General features: G+C 51.9%; 1 protein-coding gene across 1 annotated transcript in view; it reads left to right on the top strand.

Moving 5' to 3' along the window:
* Positions 1-18,873, top strand: part of LOC132509457 (ATP-binding cassette sub-family C member 12-like) — a 59,640-nt gene that overhangs the window by 28,872 nt on the left and 11,895 nt on the right. The window contains 11 exon segments of the mRNA XM_060130520.1: positions 1,155-1,358; positions 4,762-4,823; positions 4,825-4,888; positions 4,998-5,073; positions 5,171-5,221; positions 8,037-8,132; positions 8,824-8,919; positions 10,829-11,028; positions 11,716-11,942; positions 14,573-14,710; positions 18,100-18,286. Coding sequence (XP_059986503.1) covers positions 1,155-1,358; positions 4,762-4,823; positions 4,825-4,888; positions 4,998-5,073; positions 5,171-5,221; positions 8,037-8,132; positions 8,824-8,919; positions 10,829-11,028; positions 11,716-11,942; positions 14,573-14,710; positions 18,100-18,286 — 1,401 coding nt within the window.

Genomic DNA, 18,873 nt, shown 5'->3' with positions numbered 1-18,873 from the left:
TTGCCCCCCAGGGTTTTGTTTAAAGGGCTGGCTGGGTCCTGGGCTGAGCCTGCCAACTCAGGTGACCCAGGGGAGTCACCGGGCCACCTTCTGTCTTCCCATCCCAGTGTACCCTCTGCACAGTCTTCCCACTCTGCCCAGGAGCCCAAAGAATGAGGCATCCTGAAGAAAGCCCAGTTCAGAGCACATTGTCATTCTCTGCTGGTACCTCCGTGTACCTGCATCAAAGAAATGGCCGTCACAGCCACTGCAGCCCTGGCCTTCCTGCCAGCGTTTGCTTCCACCCACCCCTACCTGCCTGCCTAGGTGTGCGCTCGCCTTCCAGGCTCTAGACCTCTGCTTCTGCCAGTTGCCACCCTTCAAGTTCCCACCCCAAATCCATACCCTTGAGGAAGACTTTCCCCAGACCCAGAGTCTAAAGTAATTTGCCCCAAAGTACTTAGTTTATGCTTCTCAGTTGGCACTTGTTAAATTCTTCTTTGTGCCATTATTATGTGTATAACTAGCAACAGCCCCCGCCCCCCCCCACACCGCTAAGATGCTAGTTCCCAGTAGACAGGGGAATTTTCTGGTCCCACTTCATGTGTCCAGCCCCAGTGCTCAGCACAACAACTGGCTGAACTCCTGGAGGCTCACTTTGTGTGGTGTGGTGCCAGGCCTTAGGGATGTAATGACGAAAAAGGCTGACATGTCTGTTATCTTCCTGGAGCTTAGACTTGCCTAGTGGGGGCGGGGAGTTGATCCACAGGTAAACAAAGAGAGACCCCTTGTCCCTCTTCTCCCAGACAGTTTTCCTTCCTGTTCACTTGTCCGCTTGCCCAGAGCTTCCTGCTCAACAATGCCCTTTGGTGTTAGTGGTCAAGATGGAGCCCCTCCCTACAGTAATGCACTGGGATGGGACTGTTGTGAGCCAGGTGCCCCTCACTCAACACTGGAAGGAATTTTCCCTGTTTGCCACTGCCCACCAGGCTTCCTGCAGAAGTGGAGCTTTCCAGGGTAACTGGTGTGGCCAGGGGGTTCCTATAAAGGGGTGATGAGCAGTCTGCAGAAGAATCTAGAGAAGCTTCAGGAAGTTCCTGGTCCCCAAGGACTGCAGGGTGGGGAATGGAGTCTGGTGGTGGACAGTAAGTAAGTAGCATTGCCCTTGTCTGCAGATCGGGGAGCAGGGCCTCAACCTCTCTGGGGGGCAGAGGCAGAGGATCAGCCTGGCCTGAGCCGTCTACTTGAACCATGAGATCTACCTGCTGGATGACCTGCTGTCGGCCGTGGACGCCCACGTGGGGAAGCACATCTTTGAGGAGTGCATTGAGAAGGTGCTCAGGGGGAAGACGGTCGTCCTGGTGACCCACCAGCTGCAGGTGACTGGGACCAGCAGGACCCATGAGGTCATGAAACGGGTGCGGCACTTGATGCTCACAGAGTCTCTTCTTCTGCCTAAACCTGTTGTCCTCACCTGGACCAGGTCAGGGAAGGGGAGAGGTGCACAGGAGACACCATGACCGTCCCCGGCCATCCTGGCTCGCACCTGGCCCTGCCTGCTCCTCTCTGTGCATGGCTTCCGTTGCCCTACCTTTGGGCTCAGTGGGGCCAAGACCTTTCCTCCATCAGAGGGAGATTCTCCAGCTCTGGACCACTGACCCCTACCTATGGGGTGGACACGGGGCACCTTCTCCAGCTCTAGACCACTGACGGTGGGGAGATGGGAAGTCGGGTAGGAACACTTAGACCAACCTTTCCTCCCGCAAGGGCTGGGCAGGCCTGAGGTGGCAGGGGATGACAGATCCCTTGATGAGAGGCCCAGATACCCCTGGCATCACTCCCCAGGGGAAAAATGCTGGAGACCAGGACTTCAGAACTAAGGCAAGAAGCTTCTCCCTGCCCAGAGCCACGCTCTCAGGCTTAGGAACATGAATATTGCCCAGGAAAGGGACTGACTGAATCCCCTGAATGAGCTTGGGAATTTGGCAGGGTGGGGACAGTTCTTACAGTGTCAGCCCCATGTAAAGGGTTCTGGATGCCTGGTGGGAATCCAGGACCCCTCTCTACCTTGAGATAAGCCAGGTTACCCCTGTCCTACAGTGACTCCCCAGAGATGTGCTCTGTGTGTGTGTGTACGTGTGCGTGCACATGCGTGTGCACGCACATGCGTGTGTGTCCCATGCAGGAGGAGAGAGCCCACAGGACTGGCCTGTAATGAGAGGTCAATTGGAACAGAGGCAGCAGAAGTCCTGTCTTCTGACTCTCCTGCCACCTGTGGGGAAACGTTAAACTAGGGGTAAGAGGCAGGACTCTCAGCCTTTGCAAAGGTAAGTCAAGCTGGGATGGGAGCTGGCAGCAAATGAAGTTGCCATGGCTACAGGATGCTGTAGCCAGCATCTTTAGCCTCCTCTCTCAGTGGCCAGAAGGGCTGGCCAAAGAGGAAAAAGTTTCTTCAAGACCCAGGAAAACCAGGCCTTCCTATACCTGTGGCTTTGCCCCCAGCCTCTGCCTCTGTTTGCTGAGAGCTAGAGACCTCAGAATAAGCTCCAAGCATCTGAATTTTGCGTGTGGGGATTGCTCAGGTTTCCTCTGAGTGGCATCTGTCACCTCCAGGAAGCATCCAGCTGGGCTGGTGCAGACAAGACCTCCTCGTTCCTCTGCTGGGCAGGGACCAGGGTGAGGAGAAGGTTGGATTTCTTCTGGGCCCCCATGAGGTGACTGGGAACGGGCTCTCGCCCATCTAGGGTGCTAAATATGGTGACCACAGCTCTGCAGTGCAAGGGTCCAGTCCCTGGAGACCATGTGTAGCAGGGAGGGCTGTCCTCCTGGAGTCCTGGGGGTGCACAGGGAGACTCCGGGCACCTGACGGATGTGGGTCAGAGCTGTCTTTGCAGTAGTCCTCAAGCGGGGAGAATGTGACCTTGGCCCTGGCCCAGTCTCTGGACCTCACTCACCAGCGGTATGAACTCAGGCAAGAACCCAGGAGGCCTCAGAGACTCTATTTTTCACCAAGGTCATTTCATCTTACTTTTTGTGTGTTGAAAACTACAGGCAGCCACCAGGTGGCACTGGAGTCTCAGTCTGGCCATCAATTGTTGGGGAGGAGGCGCTCAGAGCCCGGACCTGGAGCCTGTGGGCTTTTCCAGAACATTTCTCGGGCTGCTTTTACTCTGGGGCCTGCAGGCAATCTGTATGCTTCCCGGTGCTCAGGCTGGACGATTGCCCTTCTATTACTTGAGGAAACAAATGAAATGAGGCCGCTGGCCTGCCACTGAAATCCAACCCAGGGCCAGATTTAGTGAGTTTGCAGAACAAAGCTGCTCAGATCACACCTAGTCTCACTGGAGAGAACTGGGAGCTTGCTGGCCAGAGGGGCTGCACCAGGAACTTCAGGGGCCGGAATGTGTGCCCTTACATCTGTGCCTCAGCTTCCACATCTGAGAAATGGGCTGATAGTAATGCTGCCTGCTTTCTCCACTGGGTTGTGGGAGACTGAGAGATAGGAGACAAGATCGGCCTTTGAAAGTTAGAAGATGCTGTGCAAAGGTGAGAGGTGATTTTCAGGAAAATGGCTCTGTCGGAAAGTGTCTCAACTGGACATTAAAAGCCAGACTGTCCCTCCTTGGGCTGTCTGGGAAAGTGGACAGGGCAGTTAGTACAAAGGACGCAGAAAGACTGGAGCTGTCCAAAGCCAAGCGAAACTGCTGTCATTTGGCCTTTTGGGCACCACCCTCTTCCCCCCAAACCCAATCAGATGCACAATGACCGAATGCAGCTACTTCTTTCAGGGTTTCAATCAAGAGCATCAAAGGTAGATTTGACCTTGGGTGAACCCCAAGGCACAGGGGAAAGACCTGTATTTCAAGGCCATGTTTTGGCCAAACCATCTTAGATCTCACAGCATCTTGTCCACCTCTAAGAGGGTCTTCCTGCCCCTAGATGGGCTGATCCTATGGGGAGAGCTTGGTCTCATTCCAAAATGAAAGGAAACTCCTCTTAGCAACTCTTTGATTTCAGGCATGATATGGAAATGAAGGGAACTCAAATTAGAAAAACAGAAGTGCTTTGGGCAAAATGTAGGATGCTATCATGAAATGCGGCTATATTTTTATTGTACAGTTAAAGCTGGTGTAAACTCCTCAGGCCAGGTCATGTGGCCTGGAGGCCAGAGACTGCACGGTAGGCTACATCACCTGTAGCCTAGATGAGGATGATGAGGTGGGCTTGTAGTGTTACAACAGAGGGAAGCCCTCTCTGAGGTCATATTTCCCCTCTCCACCAAACCTCGGCTGCAGGGACTTTGTCAATTTCATACTCCCAAGTCTCCATGATGAGATTTCTCAGCACAGCAGCTCACGTAGGAAGCAATAACAAAGGAAGGCTCAGTATGCTTCACGGTGGCAACCAAAGTTCTCTTTTATACTCATGAGACCCATGGGCACTAAATCAGTGCTTCTCAACTGGGGGCCATTTTGCCTCCTAGCCGGCGCTGGGCAATGTCTGGAAACGCTTTTGCTTGTCACACCTGGGGGAGGAGGTGCTCCTGACATCTGGTGGGTAGAAGCCAGGGAGGCTGCTAAATATCCCACAATGCACAGGTCAGTCCCCAACCCACCCCACCCCCCAACCAAGAATTATATGGCCCTCAATGTCAGTGGCGCCAAGGTTGAGAACCCCTGGCCCAGATGAGCCTGGGACGCTGCTGAACGGGAGTCTGGCACGGCTCTCTTCTCTCTCTTCCAAGGCAGAAGCTCGTTGTAGATTGCTTTAATATCTCTGCAGTTCCTGGAGTGTCGTGACGAAGTCGTCTTGTTGGAAGATGGAGAGATCTGTGAAAAGGGAACAGTTAATGGAGGAGAGAGGACTCTATGCAAAACTGATTCACAACCTCTGAGGGTTGAAATTCAAGGTAAAACTCTTCGGCCTTGGGTGCAAAAGATTGGGTGCCTTCCCTCATGATTTCTGGCCTGGAGAAGTTCTTTCATTTCATTTTCAGAGGAATTTCATTTTGTCTCCAGGATCCTGAGCACATTTAGGATGCAGCAGTGGTGGAAGCCCTTAAGGAGAGCCCTGCTGAGAGAGATGAAGAAACTGGTACAATCAGAGTTCCAATCACGCCTCTCTTTTCACCCATGGCTCACGAGTGGACACAGATCTCTCCTTATTTCTCACCCTAGTTTTGGCTCCAGAGATGAGAAACATGATGGAAAAGAACCTGAAACAGAATCAGAGTTTGTAGACATAAAAGGTATTTACCTTTCGTTCCCTCAGTTACATACTCTTAACTATTTGTTGGGCACCTACCATTTGGGACAGAGAAGTGTAGGCACACTGTATGTCCTTTGGGGCAGCTAGAATTATGTGGTTTACTATAGTGTGAGCCTTGGGGCTCAACTGCCTGAGTCCAAATTCTGGCTCAACCACTTACTAGTTTTATGACTTTGAAGCAAGGTACTTGGCCACTCGGAACCTTAGTTCCTTAATCCATAAAATGGGGGAAATAAGAGTACCAACTTCATAGGTTCTTGCAAAGGTTACATTAGAAACTGTACATAGAATGAATAACACAGTGCCGACATATAGTAACCCTCAGTAGTTGTTGTTATGATGATGATGATGCTTAGTTGGAAAGATCAAAGCAATGCACAGAGATTAATTACACGCAAAAGTGCACACAGGAGATGTTTCCCAGTCTTTATGGGGAGCATTGAGAAAGAATTGTGCAACCGTGAAGAGACTGAGGTGGGATAAGGTTATTCATTCTTTCCACAAAAGGACTCAACGTTCTACTATGTGCCAAGCACTAAGCTAGGCTGGGGAGAGAAAGAAAATATGCCCCTGTCCTCGGAATCTTTTGGTCTGGTGGGAGCGACCTGCAAGAGGATAATCATGGGAAACTGTGACAAGAGTAATGGGGAGCTGGGGTGGGAGTGAGAAGTCAGGGAGGGCTTCACAGAGGAGGTGAACTTTGGACTGGTCCTTTAAGCATATGTAGGAGTTTGCCAGGGACACTCTGGTGACAAGGAGGGGAAAGGGGAGGACTTGGGCTCGAGGGCATCAGGCAATTCCAGGAAGGCAGAGAGGAGAGATGTGGGAGATAAACTTGGAGAGCTGTCTCTCCTCCTTAGACTCTGTTGCCTTCCATCCCTTTATCCAGTCAACATTTGTTGAGCACCTACTCTGTGCCCTGCCCCTCACTGGGCACTGAGAGGGCAGAGATCAAAATACCCCTAGCTCAAAGTGCCCACAGCAAGGTCCCTCAAAAATGTGTAGCTGAAAAAAACCCTTAGCATATTTGATCAAATTTAAGATGCCATCCATTTTGCGAGCACCATCATTTTATGTAGCACTAAGAAAAGTCTCTGCCAATTAGATGATGTGGCATACTACCGAATGGGACACATCCTGATTTCAGAGATGCTAAAATGCAGGGAAAAAATGTGAGTCTTCTTATCGATGAAAGTTGGCACCATTAATGGTGCTTGTGACAAATGCGTGCCCATTTGGAAAGACAATATATTTTTATCACTCTGGAGGCGGCCAAGGCTGAAGTGGGGGGGGCCTGTAGTCTCTTCCACGCTTTCCCAGGGAAGCTCCAGGCTGCTCAGGATTTGGGGTCCTGTGGGGAGAGTAAATCCTGCCCCTCTTCTCCTCCTCATGCCCCTTCTCTGGAGAGGAAAGGGAAAGTGTGAAATTAAATGCTCTGAGAGCTATAGGAAGGGAAGGGTTGAAGGTGACAGCCCACTGGGCTGGCACGAGGGCATTTTCCAAGGGCAGCGAAGGTGAGCAGAGCATCAGCAGCACGGCTGACTGGGCGGGGGCTGCAAGGGGATCTGACAGTTCCTTTTACGCTCTAGGGTGCCATTCGTTAGGCTCTGCTGACCCATCGAGGTGACCCCCTCATGCTGCAGCCCCAGAGGGAGACATAATGAGTGAAAGTCAGGCTGAACATTTCAAAGAAGCGCGAGGGTTCCCAGGCAGAGAGGATAATGGCAGCTCTATTCGTGGAGGCGCCTTTGAGATGGGACAGTTTTCCTTGCCAGCACAGGATGCAGAGAGCCCTGCGAAGGGGGGCCCCCTTGTCTGGCTCTATTTATCTCTGTTTACAAGAGCCAGGTATAACTACAGCATGCTGCTTTGGAGTGGACATTTTCATGCTCCTCTGTGTAGGAGAGGGAAGAGACGTGCATTCAACCCTGGCTTCTGGGAGCTCTTAGGCAGCCTCCCTGCACCTCTGAAAGCTGTTTCAACGAGAGCTTGACAGTCATTTGCCCTCACCCTTTGGGAAACGGAGAGGACTTGGGACAGCCACATGGAGGGAATCAGGAATCCACCTGGGAGGATGCCCCAGGTTTCTTCTCATGGTGTGAGCTCCATGGTAGATGCCTTCTTGTTGGCCCTGTAGTAGATGGTGTGGGTGCCCTTAGCACTTCTGCGCACACAACCCAACACCCAGCTGCCATACCTGCATCCCTTTGCCTGGGGCTCTCTCGTAGCTGCCAGCTGCAGGTCAAGGTAGAAGTGCTGGGGAATTAGCCCCTGGGGAGAGCCCTCACCCACCAGCCAACGGGAGTTTGTGTAGAAACATCCCAGATCCCGCTGATCACGAGAAAGACCTCTGAGTTGTAGTTCTGTCCCAGCCTGAGATTTCTCTGTGCTGGGTTAAGCTCCCATCGCCCATGGGTGCTGCTGCCTTGATGAGACACCTTTTATTGTTGCCTTCCTTTCCCTGTACCCTTTAGCTCTGGAATAAACTGCATGCATTCACATCCTCTTCTTAGGATCTGCTTCTGCAGAACTAGATCAAGACAACCCCTGTCTCCCCAGGGCTGAGCACGTAGTAGGTGCTTAATAAATATATTTCTCAAAACACTGAAAATCACCTGCCTCACAGGGCTGTAATGAGGACCAAATAAAACAAAATGAGCAAAAGTATGTTGGAAATTTCAAAGCATAGGGCTAGTGGAAGAAAGGATGGCAGTTGGCCCTAGTGGTGGTCGGGAGTGGGCGGGAGGGGGCCTGCCCTGCCGGGAGCGCCGCAGGACTTGTGTTTGTCCCCACCGTTCCTCTGCACCAGCTCATCCAGACTGAGTCCCCCCGGGGAGGAACCGTGACCTGGAAAACTTATGACACGTACATTAAGGCTTCTGGAGGTTCGGTAGAAAACAACGGGTTTCTTGATTTAATTTGCATTAAAAAATTCTTTCTTAAACTGTTGGGTTCATGTTTTATGGTTTCTTTAACAATGACTCTCTTTATGCTAGGGTCATTTATCAGTGCTTTTATTCTTTCCTCCTAAAAATCTAAAGTCTGATAAAACAGGCTTTTAAATGGAATCATCCTTTATCTCCATTAAAGCTGCCAGACTCTCTTTATTGAAACTGAGTGAGCAGCAGCGTGACCCAGCTGTGGTTCTTGTGTAACCTCGCTCTCTAATCGCTGAGGACAGCAGCCGCCCACTCGCTGCCTGCCTTCAGTGCAAGAGTCATCTCCATGAGCAAAACATCCCTGAGCGTTTCATTCCTTGTCTCCCCTCAGCAAGACTGGGATTTTGTTTGTTTTAAAATACTGAGTCATATCTATTAAAGTGAATAGCGGTGTGTTTTTTTTTTTTAATATGTTGACAATTTGGACCCATGTTCCAACCAGGTGGAACAGATGTTCCCATTGGGGGTTCAGGGACCTAACACTCAGACTTGTCACATCAGCCTAGAAAGTGGTTCCCGGGGTAGAGGCCATTTTCCTACAGGCTTTGATTTTCCCACCAGGGTTGGACCCAAGGAAGAGGAGTCCCCAACAGCCCCCTGGCCTCTGTAACCCCTGGCCCTCTATCCGCCCCTGCAGGGTACTTCCTCTCTCCGTGGTCTCTCTTCCTCGTGATGATCGGCAGCTCCATCTTCAGCGATGTGTGGCTGGGTGTCTGGTTAAACAAGGGCTCACCGCTGAGTTCCCTTTTGGCTTTGGGAAATGCTGAGTCAGTTGCTAATGGAGAGTCTGAACACCATACAATGAGCCTTCTACAGCCCTCTCCACGAGGCTGAGGTCAGCTACTTACACTACAAACTCAACTCCTGAAATCCCCTTTGATTTTTCAAGACAAGCAGGGCATCCAAATTTGTATGTGCCACGTTCAACTGTTAAAGGATTGGCTGAAAAGCTTGTGCCAGGCCAATGCAGCGTGGCTGGAGCTGTGCACATGCAGGATAGGGTCAGTTCTCAACCTCTGTTGTAAGGCACCTCTGAGGAGTGTCTGGGAAGGGCTCGGGAAGCCTAACACAGATTTCTGTCTTCTTGCCTCTGAAGAGAAACTGGCATCTTGTCACGGACACTGTCTGGTGTCAGAGAGTTCTACCTGGCTCTGCTCCCCTACAGGGATAAGACATTCAAAAGTCAGACGGGGGTCCCTGGATGTGCTGTAGGGCCATTGGGGGGCCTCTCTCTGCCTCCTAAGCTCTCATCTAGGCCAAGCCCCTCCTGGGAAGGACGGATAAATCTGCTCTCCCTCAAGCTTGCTGGAAACTCTCCCAGATTTTGGCCTATGGTTTCAAAGCTTTCCTGGAGCCCCAGGAAATGCTGTGGGGTTGCCTGCCCATCCTCCAAGATTACATTTTGGTACAGTTCTGTTGCTATGACAACCAAAGGGAGGAGGTCCTGGGAAGACATGCGCAGGGGAGAGGATGCAATTGCCCTCCTGGAGTTTGGCATAGCTTCCTGAGACCAGTCCCAAGGGGAGAAGCCAAGGGGTGGCCTTCTCTGTGCAAAAAGAGAGCCATCTCTGGAATGCCCCCCAGATCCCTGCTTGCTCATGAAGAGCCCTTTCCTTGGAGAACCCAAGGGGTGAGTCAGAGCGGAGCCTCTCCCTACGCGTGGTGCCTCCCCAGTAGGCCAGTGCCATTCTAATTGGGCAGCAGCAATGATGGCTGACCCACGCATTGGCGCCACCACCAGACACTGTGGGCATAGCCCACAGCGCAGCGAAACCTCCTCTTCAAGATGGTCCTTTGGTCAGTTGGCTCCCCAGGGATGCTTTTGCTTTTACGGATGTTGATCCATCAGCCTCTGGTTTACGTTTCCGCTATTGCTGTAAGAAGCAAAATGGCATTTAGAAGAAAGATGCTTGTTCGCTCCCCAAAGGCAGTCTTGACTTTTAGCACATGGCTCAGAGAAAAGCAAAACTGCCAGTTTTTCAGGAGGAGGAGATGGCCTCCCTCCAGAAATGCAGGCAAAAACACGTGTTCTCCTCGTGCAAGATGGAGCCAAGTGTGGTCTCCTTGAATCCTCCCAGAGCCCTTGGTTCATCAGGCTCCCTCCCCCCACCGCCGACTCCAGGGCAGTGGACCAGCGCCCTCCTAGGTGCACCCTGAGAAAAGGAAAGGCAGAGGGCCCTGGGGGGGCGCTGGCCCATCACACAGAGAAGCTCCTGAGTCTCCCCGAAGGCCTAGTGGTCTCTGCCATCAGGTTTCTGATTCCCTGGCCTGTTGGTCTGCCTGAGTGTGGCTCGGCCAGCGTATGGAACCCAGATATTGTTACTTCTGTGATTTTCCTGGCCCAGCATCACCTCTGGTCTCCTGAGGTGCAGTTGGTTTCTGAGATGACTGCCCTGTACAAGTCTGGTTTGTCTGCTCTGCTTTTCTCCCTGACTGTGCTGAGCCTCGTCAGCCAGGGGCCCTTGGGGGCCCAGCGGCCCAGCAGGAGGACCCATGCAAAGCTCAGGAGTCCCCACAGGGAGCTGACTCATTCTTAACCATTATGCACTCCTTTTTAGCTTCTTCTCCCTGGAAAGGTTCTCTGGAAAATTCCCATTCTTTTGACAGTTGATCAATTCCTGGTGCCTCTTGTTTTCCTCCCAAGATGACGTGTGGGCCTCACGGCATCATGAGCACGTGCGAGGTGGGCCCGGTGCAGGCAGACACCGGGCCGAGGGTGTACCAGTGGGCGTACGCAGGGAGCATGGTGTCCGTGCTGGTGTTTGGTATCAGCCAAGGCTTCACTTTCACCAAGACCACGCTGATGGCATCCTTCTCACTGCACGACCGAGTGTTTGACAAGGTACAGGCTCCCCATCTTCCGCCCCAGGGGCTGCCTGTGCATCGGTACATCAGTCAGTGGGGTTTATTGATCACCTGCGATGTGCCAGACACTGTGCTCAGCTCTGGGGTGGACACGGCTCACGGAGCTTATAGTCGAGTCTGGGAAGAGTCTCCCAGTATCTACTTATCAACTGCAAAGGCAAACTTCAGGGAGCTGTGGGTGTGTCATGGGCCCAGGCAGGGCTGGGGGTGAAGGTGTGAGTGGTCACGAAGGTCTCCCTGGGACACTGCCCTGGAGCAGACGCATGCAGGCCAGAGGGCATCTCCTGCTCCAAGGAGCTCTGAGGACATCAGGCCCCCTCTTCATTCCGCTGTTGCCATGGAGGGCCCTGGCCGGAGCACACAGATGTGCCCCCCATCCCACCCCGCCACACACACACAGGGGAACTTGGCCTTTTATTGCCCTGGGCAAAAAATCCCTCCCTCCTCCAAGGAGGCTGAGCCCCTCCACGGTCACTCTCATCCACGGTGGTGGCGAGAAAGGGCCGCATTCTCGCTTTCCCGGGACGGCCTGGCACATTGTGTTGGCCCCCAGAAAAAACCTCAGGCCTGGCTCGCGATCCCAGCCCCGGGGAGCGCCGGACGGGGCAGGGGTGGGGGTCACCAAACAGGCACCTAGCCCCTGACCCTCCATCGTCGCCCACAGATCCTGGAGAGCCCGATGAGTCTCTTTCACAGGACTCCCTCTGGCTGGCTAATGAACCGTTTCTCCGAGGACATGAACGAGCTGGATGTGAGGCTGCCGTTTCATGCCGAGAACTTTCTGCAGCGGTTTTTTATGGTGCCGTTTATCCTCGTGATACTGGCTGCTGTGTTTCCTGCTGTCCTTTTAGTCCTGGCCGGCCTGGCTGTAGGCTTCTTCATTCTTTTACGGTAGGTCAGTGCATGATTTAAAGAGGAGCACACGAAACCTATGCATATTTGGTTAACCCTGTGCAGTGACCCGGTAGTATCCAGTGGTACTGAGTCCTTGCTGTCTTCTCTGAATGGTGGAGCACGTTGATTTTTGGTGATGTGCTAAGTGCTCGGCATACATCTGGCATTTGAGCCTCAGAGCAACGCTGAGGGTGGATATGGCTGGGAGATTAAGTCACCGGTCCCAGGCCAGGAAATAAGCGACCGTGGTTGCTGTCTACCTGCTGTTATGTTCTTAACCGCTGGGCTTTGCCATTCCTGCTGCTGGAGGATAGAGGAGGCCAGTCTCTCCGAGCTTTGAGAAATAGCCCCACCTGGCCACTGATGTGGTGAGAGAAAGGCCTTGGCTGCTTGGCACTGAGGGGTCCCCGTGCCCACCTTCACACCCACCCTGGGGGAAAGCAGGAGGGCAGCATCGGTCCCAGCTTTCCAGGAAACCCAGCTCCTCAGGCCCTCCCTCGCCCTGGGCGAGCTGGAGTTCTCAGCAGGCAGCCTCCTGGGTATTGCGTGAGGGCTAAGGATTGGAAATCAGTTGAAATTTGCAACAGGGTCCCAGCTCTGCTGCGAAACTAGCTGGAGGACCTTGGAGAAGTCAGAGGAACGCTGCAGGCCTCAGTCTCCTTATCTCTAAAATGGTAATCATCGAAACATGCGCCTCGCCTGTTCTGCAAGGGTTCTCAGAGGATCAATAAGTGTCTTGTAAATTAGAAATGGGACACAATATTATACAAACTTTGAGTTTCTATAAAACTCAACGAAATGTTTATCACGTTCCTAAATGTGCCCAGCCCTGGTCTGGACACGGAGGGTCTTGAAGAGGGTGCCCAGATTGCAAGGATTCAGCCCACAAATCGTAGACCCACGTCCACCTGTAAGCAGGAACTTCACACTCAGAGCTGAGTTTTAGAAATATTGCTGTGGCCATTGCACAGTGTGGAGGGTGGATGAAGCTACAGAAAGATTGAGACAAGGCTATAGGATTGGAGACTCTTGCAGTATAGAATCTGAGTGAGAACTGAGACACAGGCAGCAGCAGTCAGGACAGAAAAGAGGTGGATTCGGGAGCCATTTCGCAGATAGTCCGTTGGGGTTGGGGGATGGGAGAGGCCAAAGGATGAGTCCAGGATGGGGAGTGCTGTGAAGACAGATATGAGTGATACAGGAGGAGACGCAGTTGGGGGTGATCAAGATTACCGGTTTGATTTTGGATGGTTCAAGGTTGTGGATCAAGTCCACAGATGATGCCACAGACAGTGGGGAATGTGCGTGTAGGGATGCATGGTCAGAGAGGCTGACTCCACATCCTTGGCCGAAGCTGGAGTCGCCATGGGAACTAGCACATGTGCCCTGGGAGTTGGGGGAGCCGGGCTCTTGCTTCAGTCTCCCACTGCCTCCTTTGTGACTCTGAGAAAGGACCCATGCGCCTCAGTGTCCAGATCAAGAGTTTATTGCAGCGACCAAATACAAATAATTTCTGCAAGTCCTTTACAAACCATAACAGGTCCTGGGTGCCACTTCTTAAAATGGATTCCTTGGGCTGGTGTTTGTTTTTGTAATCTGTGTGTTTGTCTGACCATTGTTCCTGTCTGTTCTCCCCTCTGTGCTGTTGACTTACTTAGTAAAAAGTTTTTCTCTGCCCTACACCCCTACTTCTTGCTACAAGACAGGCCAGATCAGGCTGATCCAGACTGAGTTACCCAGTGTTTCCAACTAACTCACTTGAGCTCTGAATGAGGTTTCCCTTCCTCTCCCCTGGGTGAGTGTCAGCTGAGTCTGGAGTCCAGATCAGATTCGCTGTCACGGGCCAGCTGCCAATGTGCGTGCCGAGGGCAGTGGTCTCGCACTCACCGGGGCCCTGGGGGAGTTACATCCCCTGGAGCATTTGGTTTTAAAATCAGCTCCTGAGGTGACAATGTTCAAATGTTGTTCAAAATTACCTTAGAAAATGTCTTTAGAAGATCGCATATCGGCAGTTGACACATCAGATCCAGATTTTCCTCCACGATTGGAACAGATCCCTTTTTCTTTGGTCGGGTACCCAGAAGTAGCTGGCTTGTATTTAGGGGCTGCACTGTGTGAAAAACACTAGTCTTCAAAGAAGAGAGTCACAGCTCGTGCAGCGAGACACATGCTGCAAGAAGCCTTCAGAACTGAGACCACAGGAAGGAGTGGCTCAAATTTCTGAGACCCCCACCCTCACACACAGGGATGGGCCCCCCCCAAGAGGAGAATGGCGGGCTAGCCCCTCCTCCCTGGTTAGATAGCACCGTCCGTCTTAAATTTGTCTTGAGTGCCCAGTTGGATTTGTGTGAGCTGCGGGGAGTACTGGGAGACCCCATTTGGGGCCCTCCGGGCCACACTTGGTTTTCCCATTTTTTTTTTTTTTTTTTTTTGTACGCGGGCCTCTCACTGCTGTTGCCTCTCCCGTTGCGGAGCACAGGCTCCGGACGCGCAGGCTCAGCGGCCATGGCTCACGGGCCCAGCTGCTCCGTGGCATGTAGGATCTTCCCGGACCGCGGCACGAACCCGCGTCCCCTGCATTGGCAGGCGGACTCTCAACCACTGCACCACCAGGGAAGCCCCCGCAGCATTTTTCACAGAGGAGTCCAGGAGCTCAAGAAGGTCGAGAGCGTCAGCTGGTCCCCCTGGTTCTCCCACGTAGCCTCGTCCATGCAGGGCCTGGGAACCATCCACGCCTACAACAAGAGGGAGGACTGCGTCAGCAAGTCAGTCCTGGGCAGGGCCTGCCCCAGGGCTTCTGCTCCCTGTCAGCCCCAGCGGGAGGCCCAGAAACGCCGGCTGCTCTGGCCCTGAGGAGGGAAGTCTGGGTGGCGCGGCCTGACTGTGGACGGAGAGCCAGTAGAACGGAGGAGGTGCCCCTCACACACTAGGCCTTTCTCCCCAGTGTCTGAGGCCCCCAAAGACTCGAGCTCATCCAATGACAACCTCAGTACAGGGTTTTACATGTTTTATTTGTTTCTCCCTAAAAGTAAAATGTGTTCAGTTCAGGAAAATAGGAGAAAACAGAAAAAAAAAAATCACCCATGGACCCCCAACCCAAATCCTATTAATATTTTTGTGTATTTCCTTCCAGTCTTTTCTTTTTTTCTATTTCTGAAGTATTTGTAATCATTTTTGTCTTGTTTTATTTTTAAATAGCATTTTTCATGTTCTTACATATTCCTTGTAAAAGTCATTTTTAAAGACATTACATCTCACTTCGTAGATGGACCAGTTTTCTTCTTTTTAAAATGTCGGGACTAGATTAATAAATTTCTCTGGAGTCCTCCAGCTCCAAACTTCTAAAACACCATATAATCACATATAATTAGTGTGTATCAATCACAGTAGGCTCACTGTGGTAACAAACAACTACAAATTTTAGGGGCTTAACACAATACGTATTTATTCTTCCTCAAGCCACACCTGAATGGGGGTCCATGGGGCAGGGGTAGGGAATTCTGCTCCACACTCAGGTACACGGCCTCTCTCCATCTGGGGCTTTTCCATCCTGAGGGCCTTGGGGACCTTTCCGGAATCCTCTGGTCTAACTGGAAGGTAAGAGGAGAGATGTGGGTGGAGGACCCCAATGAAGGCACTCATCATTTCTGCACACTCATTGGCCAGAGTTCAGTCACACGGGTACACCTAACTGCAAAGGAGGCTGGGAAATGTAGTCCAGCTGTGGCCATAGGAGGAAAAGAAGATGGAGTTTGGTGAATCTATAGCTTCTCTGCCACATAGATGGTCTTTTTCCACCCCCATCCTTTCCCTCCTTAAAATCCTAACACACACTTTAACGTTTGTGTCTCTCTCTCCCCACCACCCACAATCTCAGTGTGGACCAGGCACCCCGGCCTGTCTTTAGTTCAGTCAGCAGCTAGCCCCGTTACTGGCGTGACCTGAACATCATCTATCAAGAGTCCTGCATCACACATCCACCCTTCCAGTGTCCTGGTCATGGGCCATTCATCAACTCACAACCACCTGAACAGATTCAATCCTTGTCTTCCTGCAGATTCTCCCCCAAGGTTTCCAAAATGATCCTATAGGAGAGCTGAGCCCTATGCCATTGATGGGCTCTCCCTTCTTTTAATCCTTTCGTTCCTTTCATGGAGTTTCCAGAGGGCTTGGGCTTCTCACTTGTACTGCTTCTGTGAACAGACAAAAATGCTACAGCACTAAAAAAAGGTTCGAGGTCAAATTCCAATTCGCCAGTGATTCTGTTTCTGCACAACCTAACCAACCACACATGTAAGACCGCAGATGACTCCTAAGTCACTTAAGCTGTCAGTTGAATTTGTAGGCTTTATAGAGACATGGTAGAAAGACCAAAGTGTTTGGAAGAATATTTTAACTAAGCTCTGGGAAAAATTAGTTGGAGTGGAAACAGAGAGGAGGGTGCTACAGGGCCCAGCCTGGGTAGTCAGAGGGGCTTCCAGCCAGAATCCTTTGAGGAGGTTTAGAACAAGATGGAGCAGCAATGCCCGAGGACGTCATGCCTGCACCAATGGAGGAATCTCAACTCTTTAGGGGTTTAAGCACGGAAAGTTTTTATTTTTATTCTAATAATTTCTACCAGTTGTTCTGATGAAGCCCCTTTCCCAGTAAGTCAGGGGAACCTTCAGTGGCAATTGTGATTAATGTCCCTTCTGGTCAATGGTTAGCTCAGTCCAGTTAAAACTTCAATCTTGAAGGTACTCAGGTCACAGCCCCCCCACCCTCCATCGCTCAGAGGCTTGGCGTGGGCATGCTGTGCTGCTCTATGTGTCGGGCAAGGGGGCAGGGTCACTGCTGGGAAGCACCCAGTCTTTTCTTTTAAACACTCTCTCCCTTTTCCCTGAGCCTGGTTCTCTGAGGCTGGTGCAGGGGGATGGAGGTGGGGAAGGACACATCCTCAGGTGACCACCCTGTCCAGGTCATTCTCCTTTCTGCTGCTGATTTCTTCTGGTTCAGCTCCCGGTGCAGATGAGGTGTGGCAGGGGAGAGCCCCCAACAGGACCCAGGTCCCCAGCCGCTCTGCTGGGCACTGCCGATGGGCAGGCTCTGGCGGGTTCTCCCATGAGCTCCGCCTGGCAGCCTCACACTGCTTTCCTTTTATGTGGGGCCTCTTGCCTCATGCCGATCAGTGTGGCATCAAGACTGCAGCCTCACATGCCATCTTCCCTCTGCACCCCAACTCCAGGAACTGCAGGAACGGGCAGGACCCACCTTCTGTACATCTGGGGACCGAGCAGCTCCGGGGCTGGGTCTCGCCTTCATCCCTCGGCGGTGTCACCTCTCTGTCGCTCTGCCCTGTGCTCCTTCTCCTCTTTGGCTCAGGGGACACGCAGCAGGTGTACAAGATGTCAGTTTTCTTTTTTTCCCTCCACCTTTATAAACAATTGCCTTGACTCTTCTTTCCCTGAACTGGGGAGGAGAACCAATCCAGCACCCTCTTTTCCTTCCTCTGCCATCACAAACACTGAGATCTCCTCACCTCCCACCCTGTATAGATCAACGGGGTCAACGGTCATTTCCACAGGGCCTTTGGGGGGTGGCTACCTCCAAGACAGCGGTCCTTTGGAGGTAGAGTGTGAGGTTCTCAGCCCCTTTTGTTCTCAGCTGTGGGTTCCAGTTGCCAGTTCTGGGAAAGACAGAAAGAGCCCACTCAGCACCATATGCTACTGCCGTGTAGGATTTCTCAAAATACGTGCAAATCAAAGATGCCCATGGCAGCAGATTTTAAAGAGTATGAATATATGCTCATCTTTGTAAGAGATTCCTATATAAGAATGCATTGGGGGCTTCCCTGGTGGCGCAGTGGTTGACAGTCCGCCTGCCGATGCAGGGGATGCGGGTTCGTGCCCCGGTCCAGGAAGATCCTACATGCCGCGGAGCAGCTGGGCCCGTGAGCCATGGCCTCTGAGCCTGTGCATCTGGAGCCTGTGCTGTGCAACGGGAGAGGCCACAACAGTGAGAAGCCCACGTACCGCAAAAAAAAAAAAAAAAAAAAAGAAAGAATGCATTGGCCCTTGAGTAAAAATTCCTCTCGCCCTATTTCTCCAGTAGCCCTAACCCTAAGTCTGTGGAAGCACAGCCTGACCTCCTGTTTTGTCTGATTTCTTAATTTTAGGTTTCAGATGCTAAATGATGAAAACTGCAGCCATCTCCTGTACTTTAACTGTGCTCTCAGGTGGTTTGCTCTAAGGATGGACATCCTCATGAACATCATCACCTTCATTGTGACCTTGTTGGTGACCCTGAGTTTCTCCTCAATCAGTGCTTCATTCAAAGGCTTGTCATTGTCTTACCTCCTCCAGGTAACACCTAGTGTAAGGCTGGGCCTGGCCTGGAGGCTCTGGCATAGAGTGTCTCAGGGAAGATGGACATAACAGAAAACCCAACTCAACGGGGTTAAACAATAAGGAGAGCTCCGTGGTGAAGTTCACATCATTAAAAGGTCTGGTGGCTGTATGGCCTTCAGGCACAGTTGGATCATGGCCCCTGAGTTTGTCCTCCTCCTGGGATGACTTTCTTCATTGCTGTGCAATGGTGACTGGCAGCCTCTGGGGGCTATAGCAGGAAGGAAGCAGGAGAAAAGCGTTTCCTGCCCCAGCCACTGAACAAAAGCCCTGTGTTTTACTTTCACTGGATGAATTGAGGCATCCCCAAACTAATTTGTGGCTCGATGGGATGCGGATGACTGGCTTAGGCCAAAGGATGGAGTCATACCCCATGCTGCTCTCATGTCACACACTGCTGCCCCACAATGGGGAGAGGGAAAGGAATGCTGGGGGGCAACCATGATGTCCATGACAAATAATCACCAACTTCTCTTTTTGGTTGCTTTGGTGTTTTTCTTTTGAAAAATAAGAATAACAGGGAAACAATAATAATAGGGAATAAT

Source organism: Lagenorhynchus albirostris, chromosome 19 (genome assembly GCF_949774975.1).
Source record: "Lagenorhynchus albirostris chromosome 19, mLagAlb1.1, whole genome shotgun sequence".
NCBI classification, from domain to species: Eukaryota; Metazoa; Chordata; class Mammalia; order Artiodactyla; family Delphinidae; genus Lagenorhynchus; species Lagenorhynchus albirostris.
This window is presented reverse-complemented; position numbering and strand designations above follow the sequence as displayed.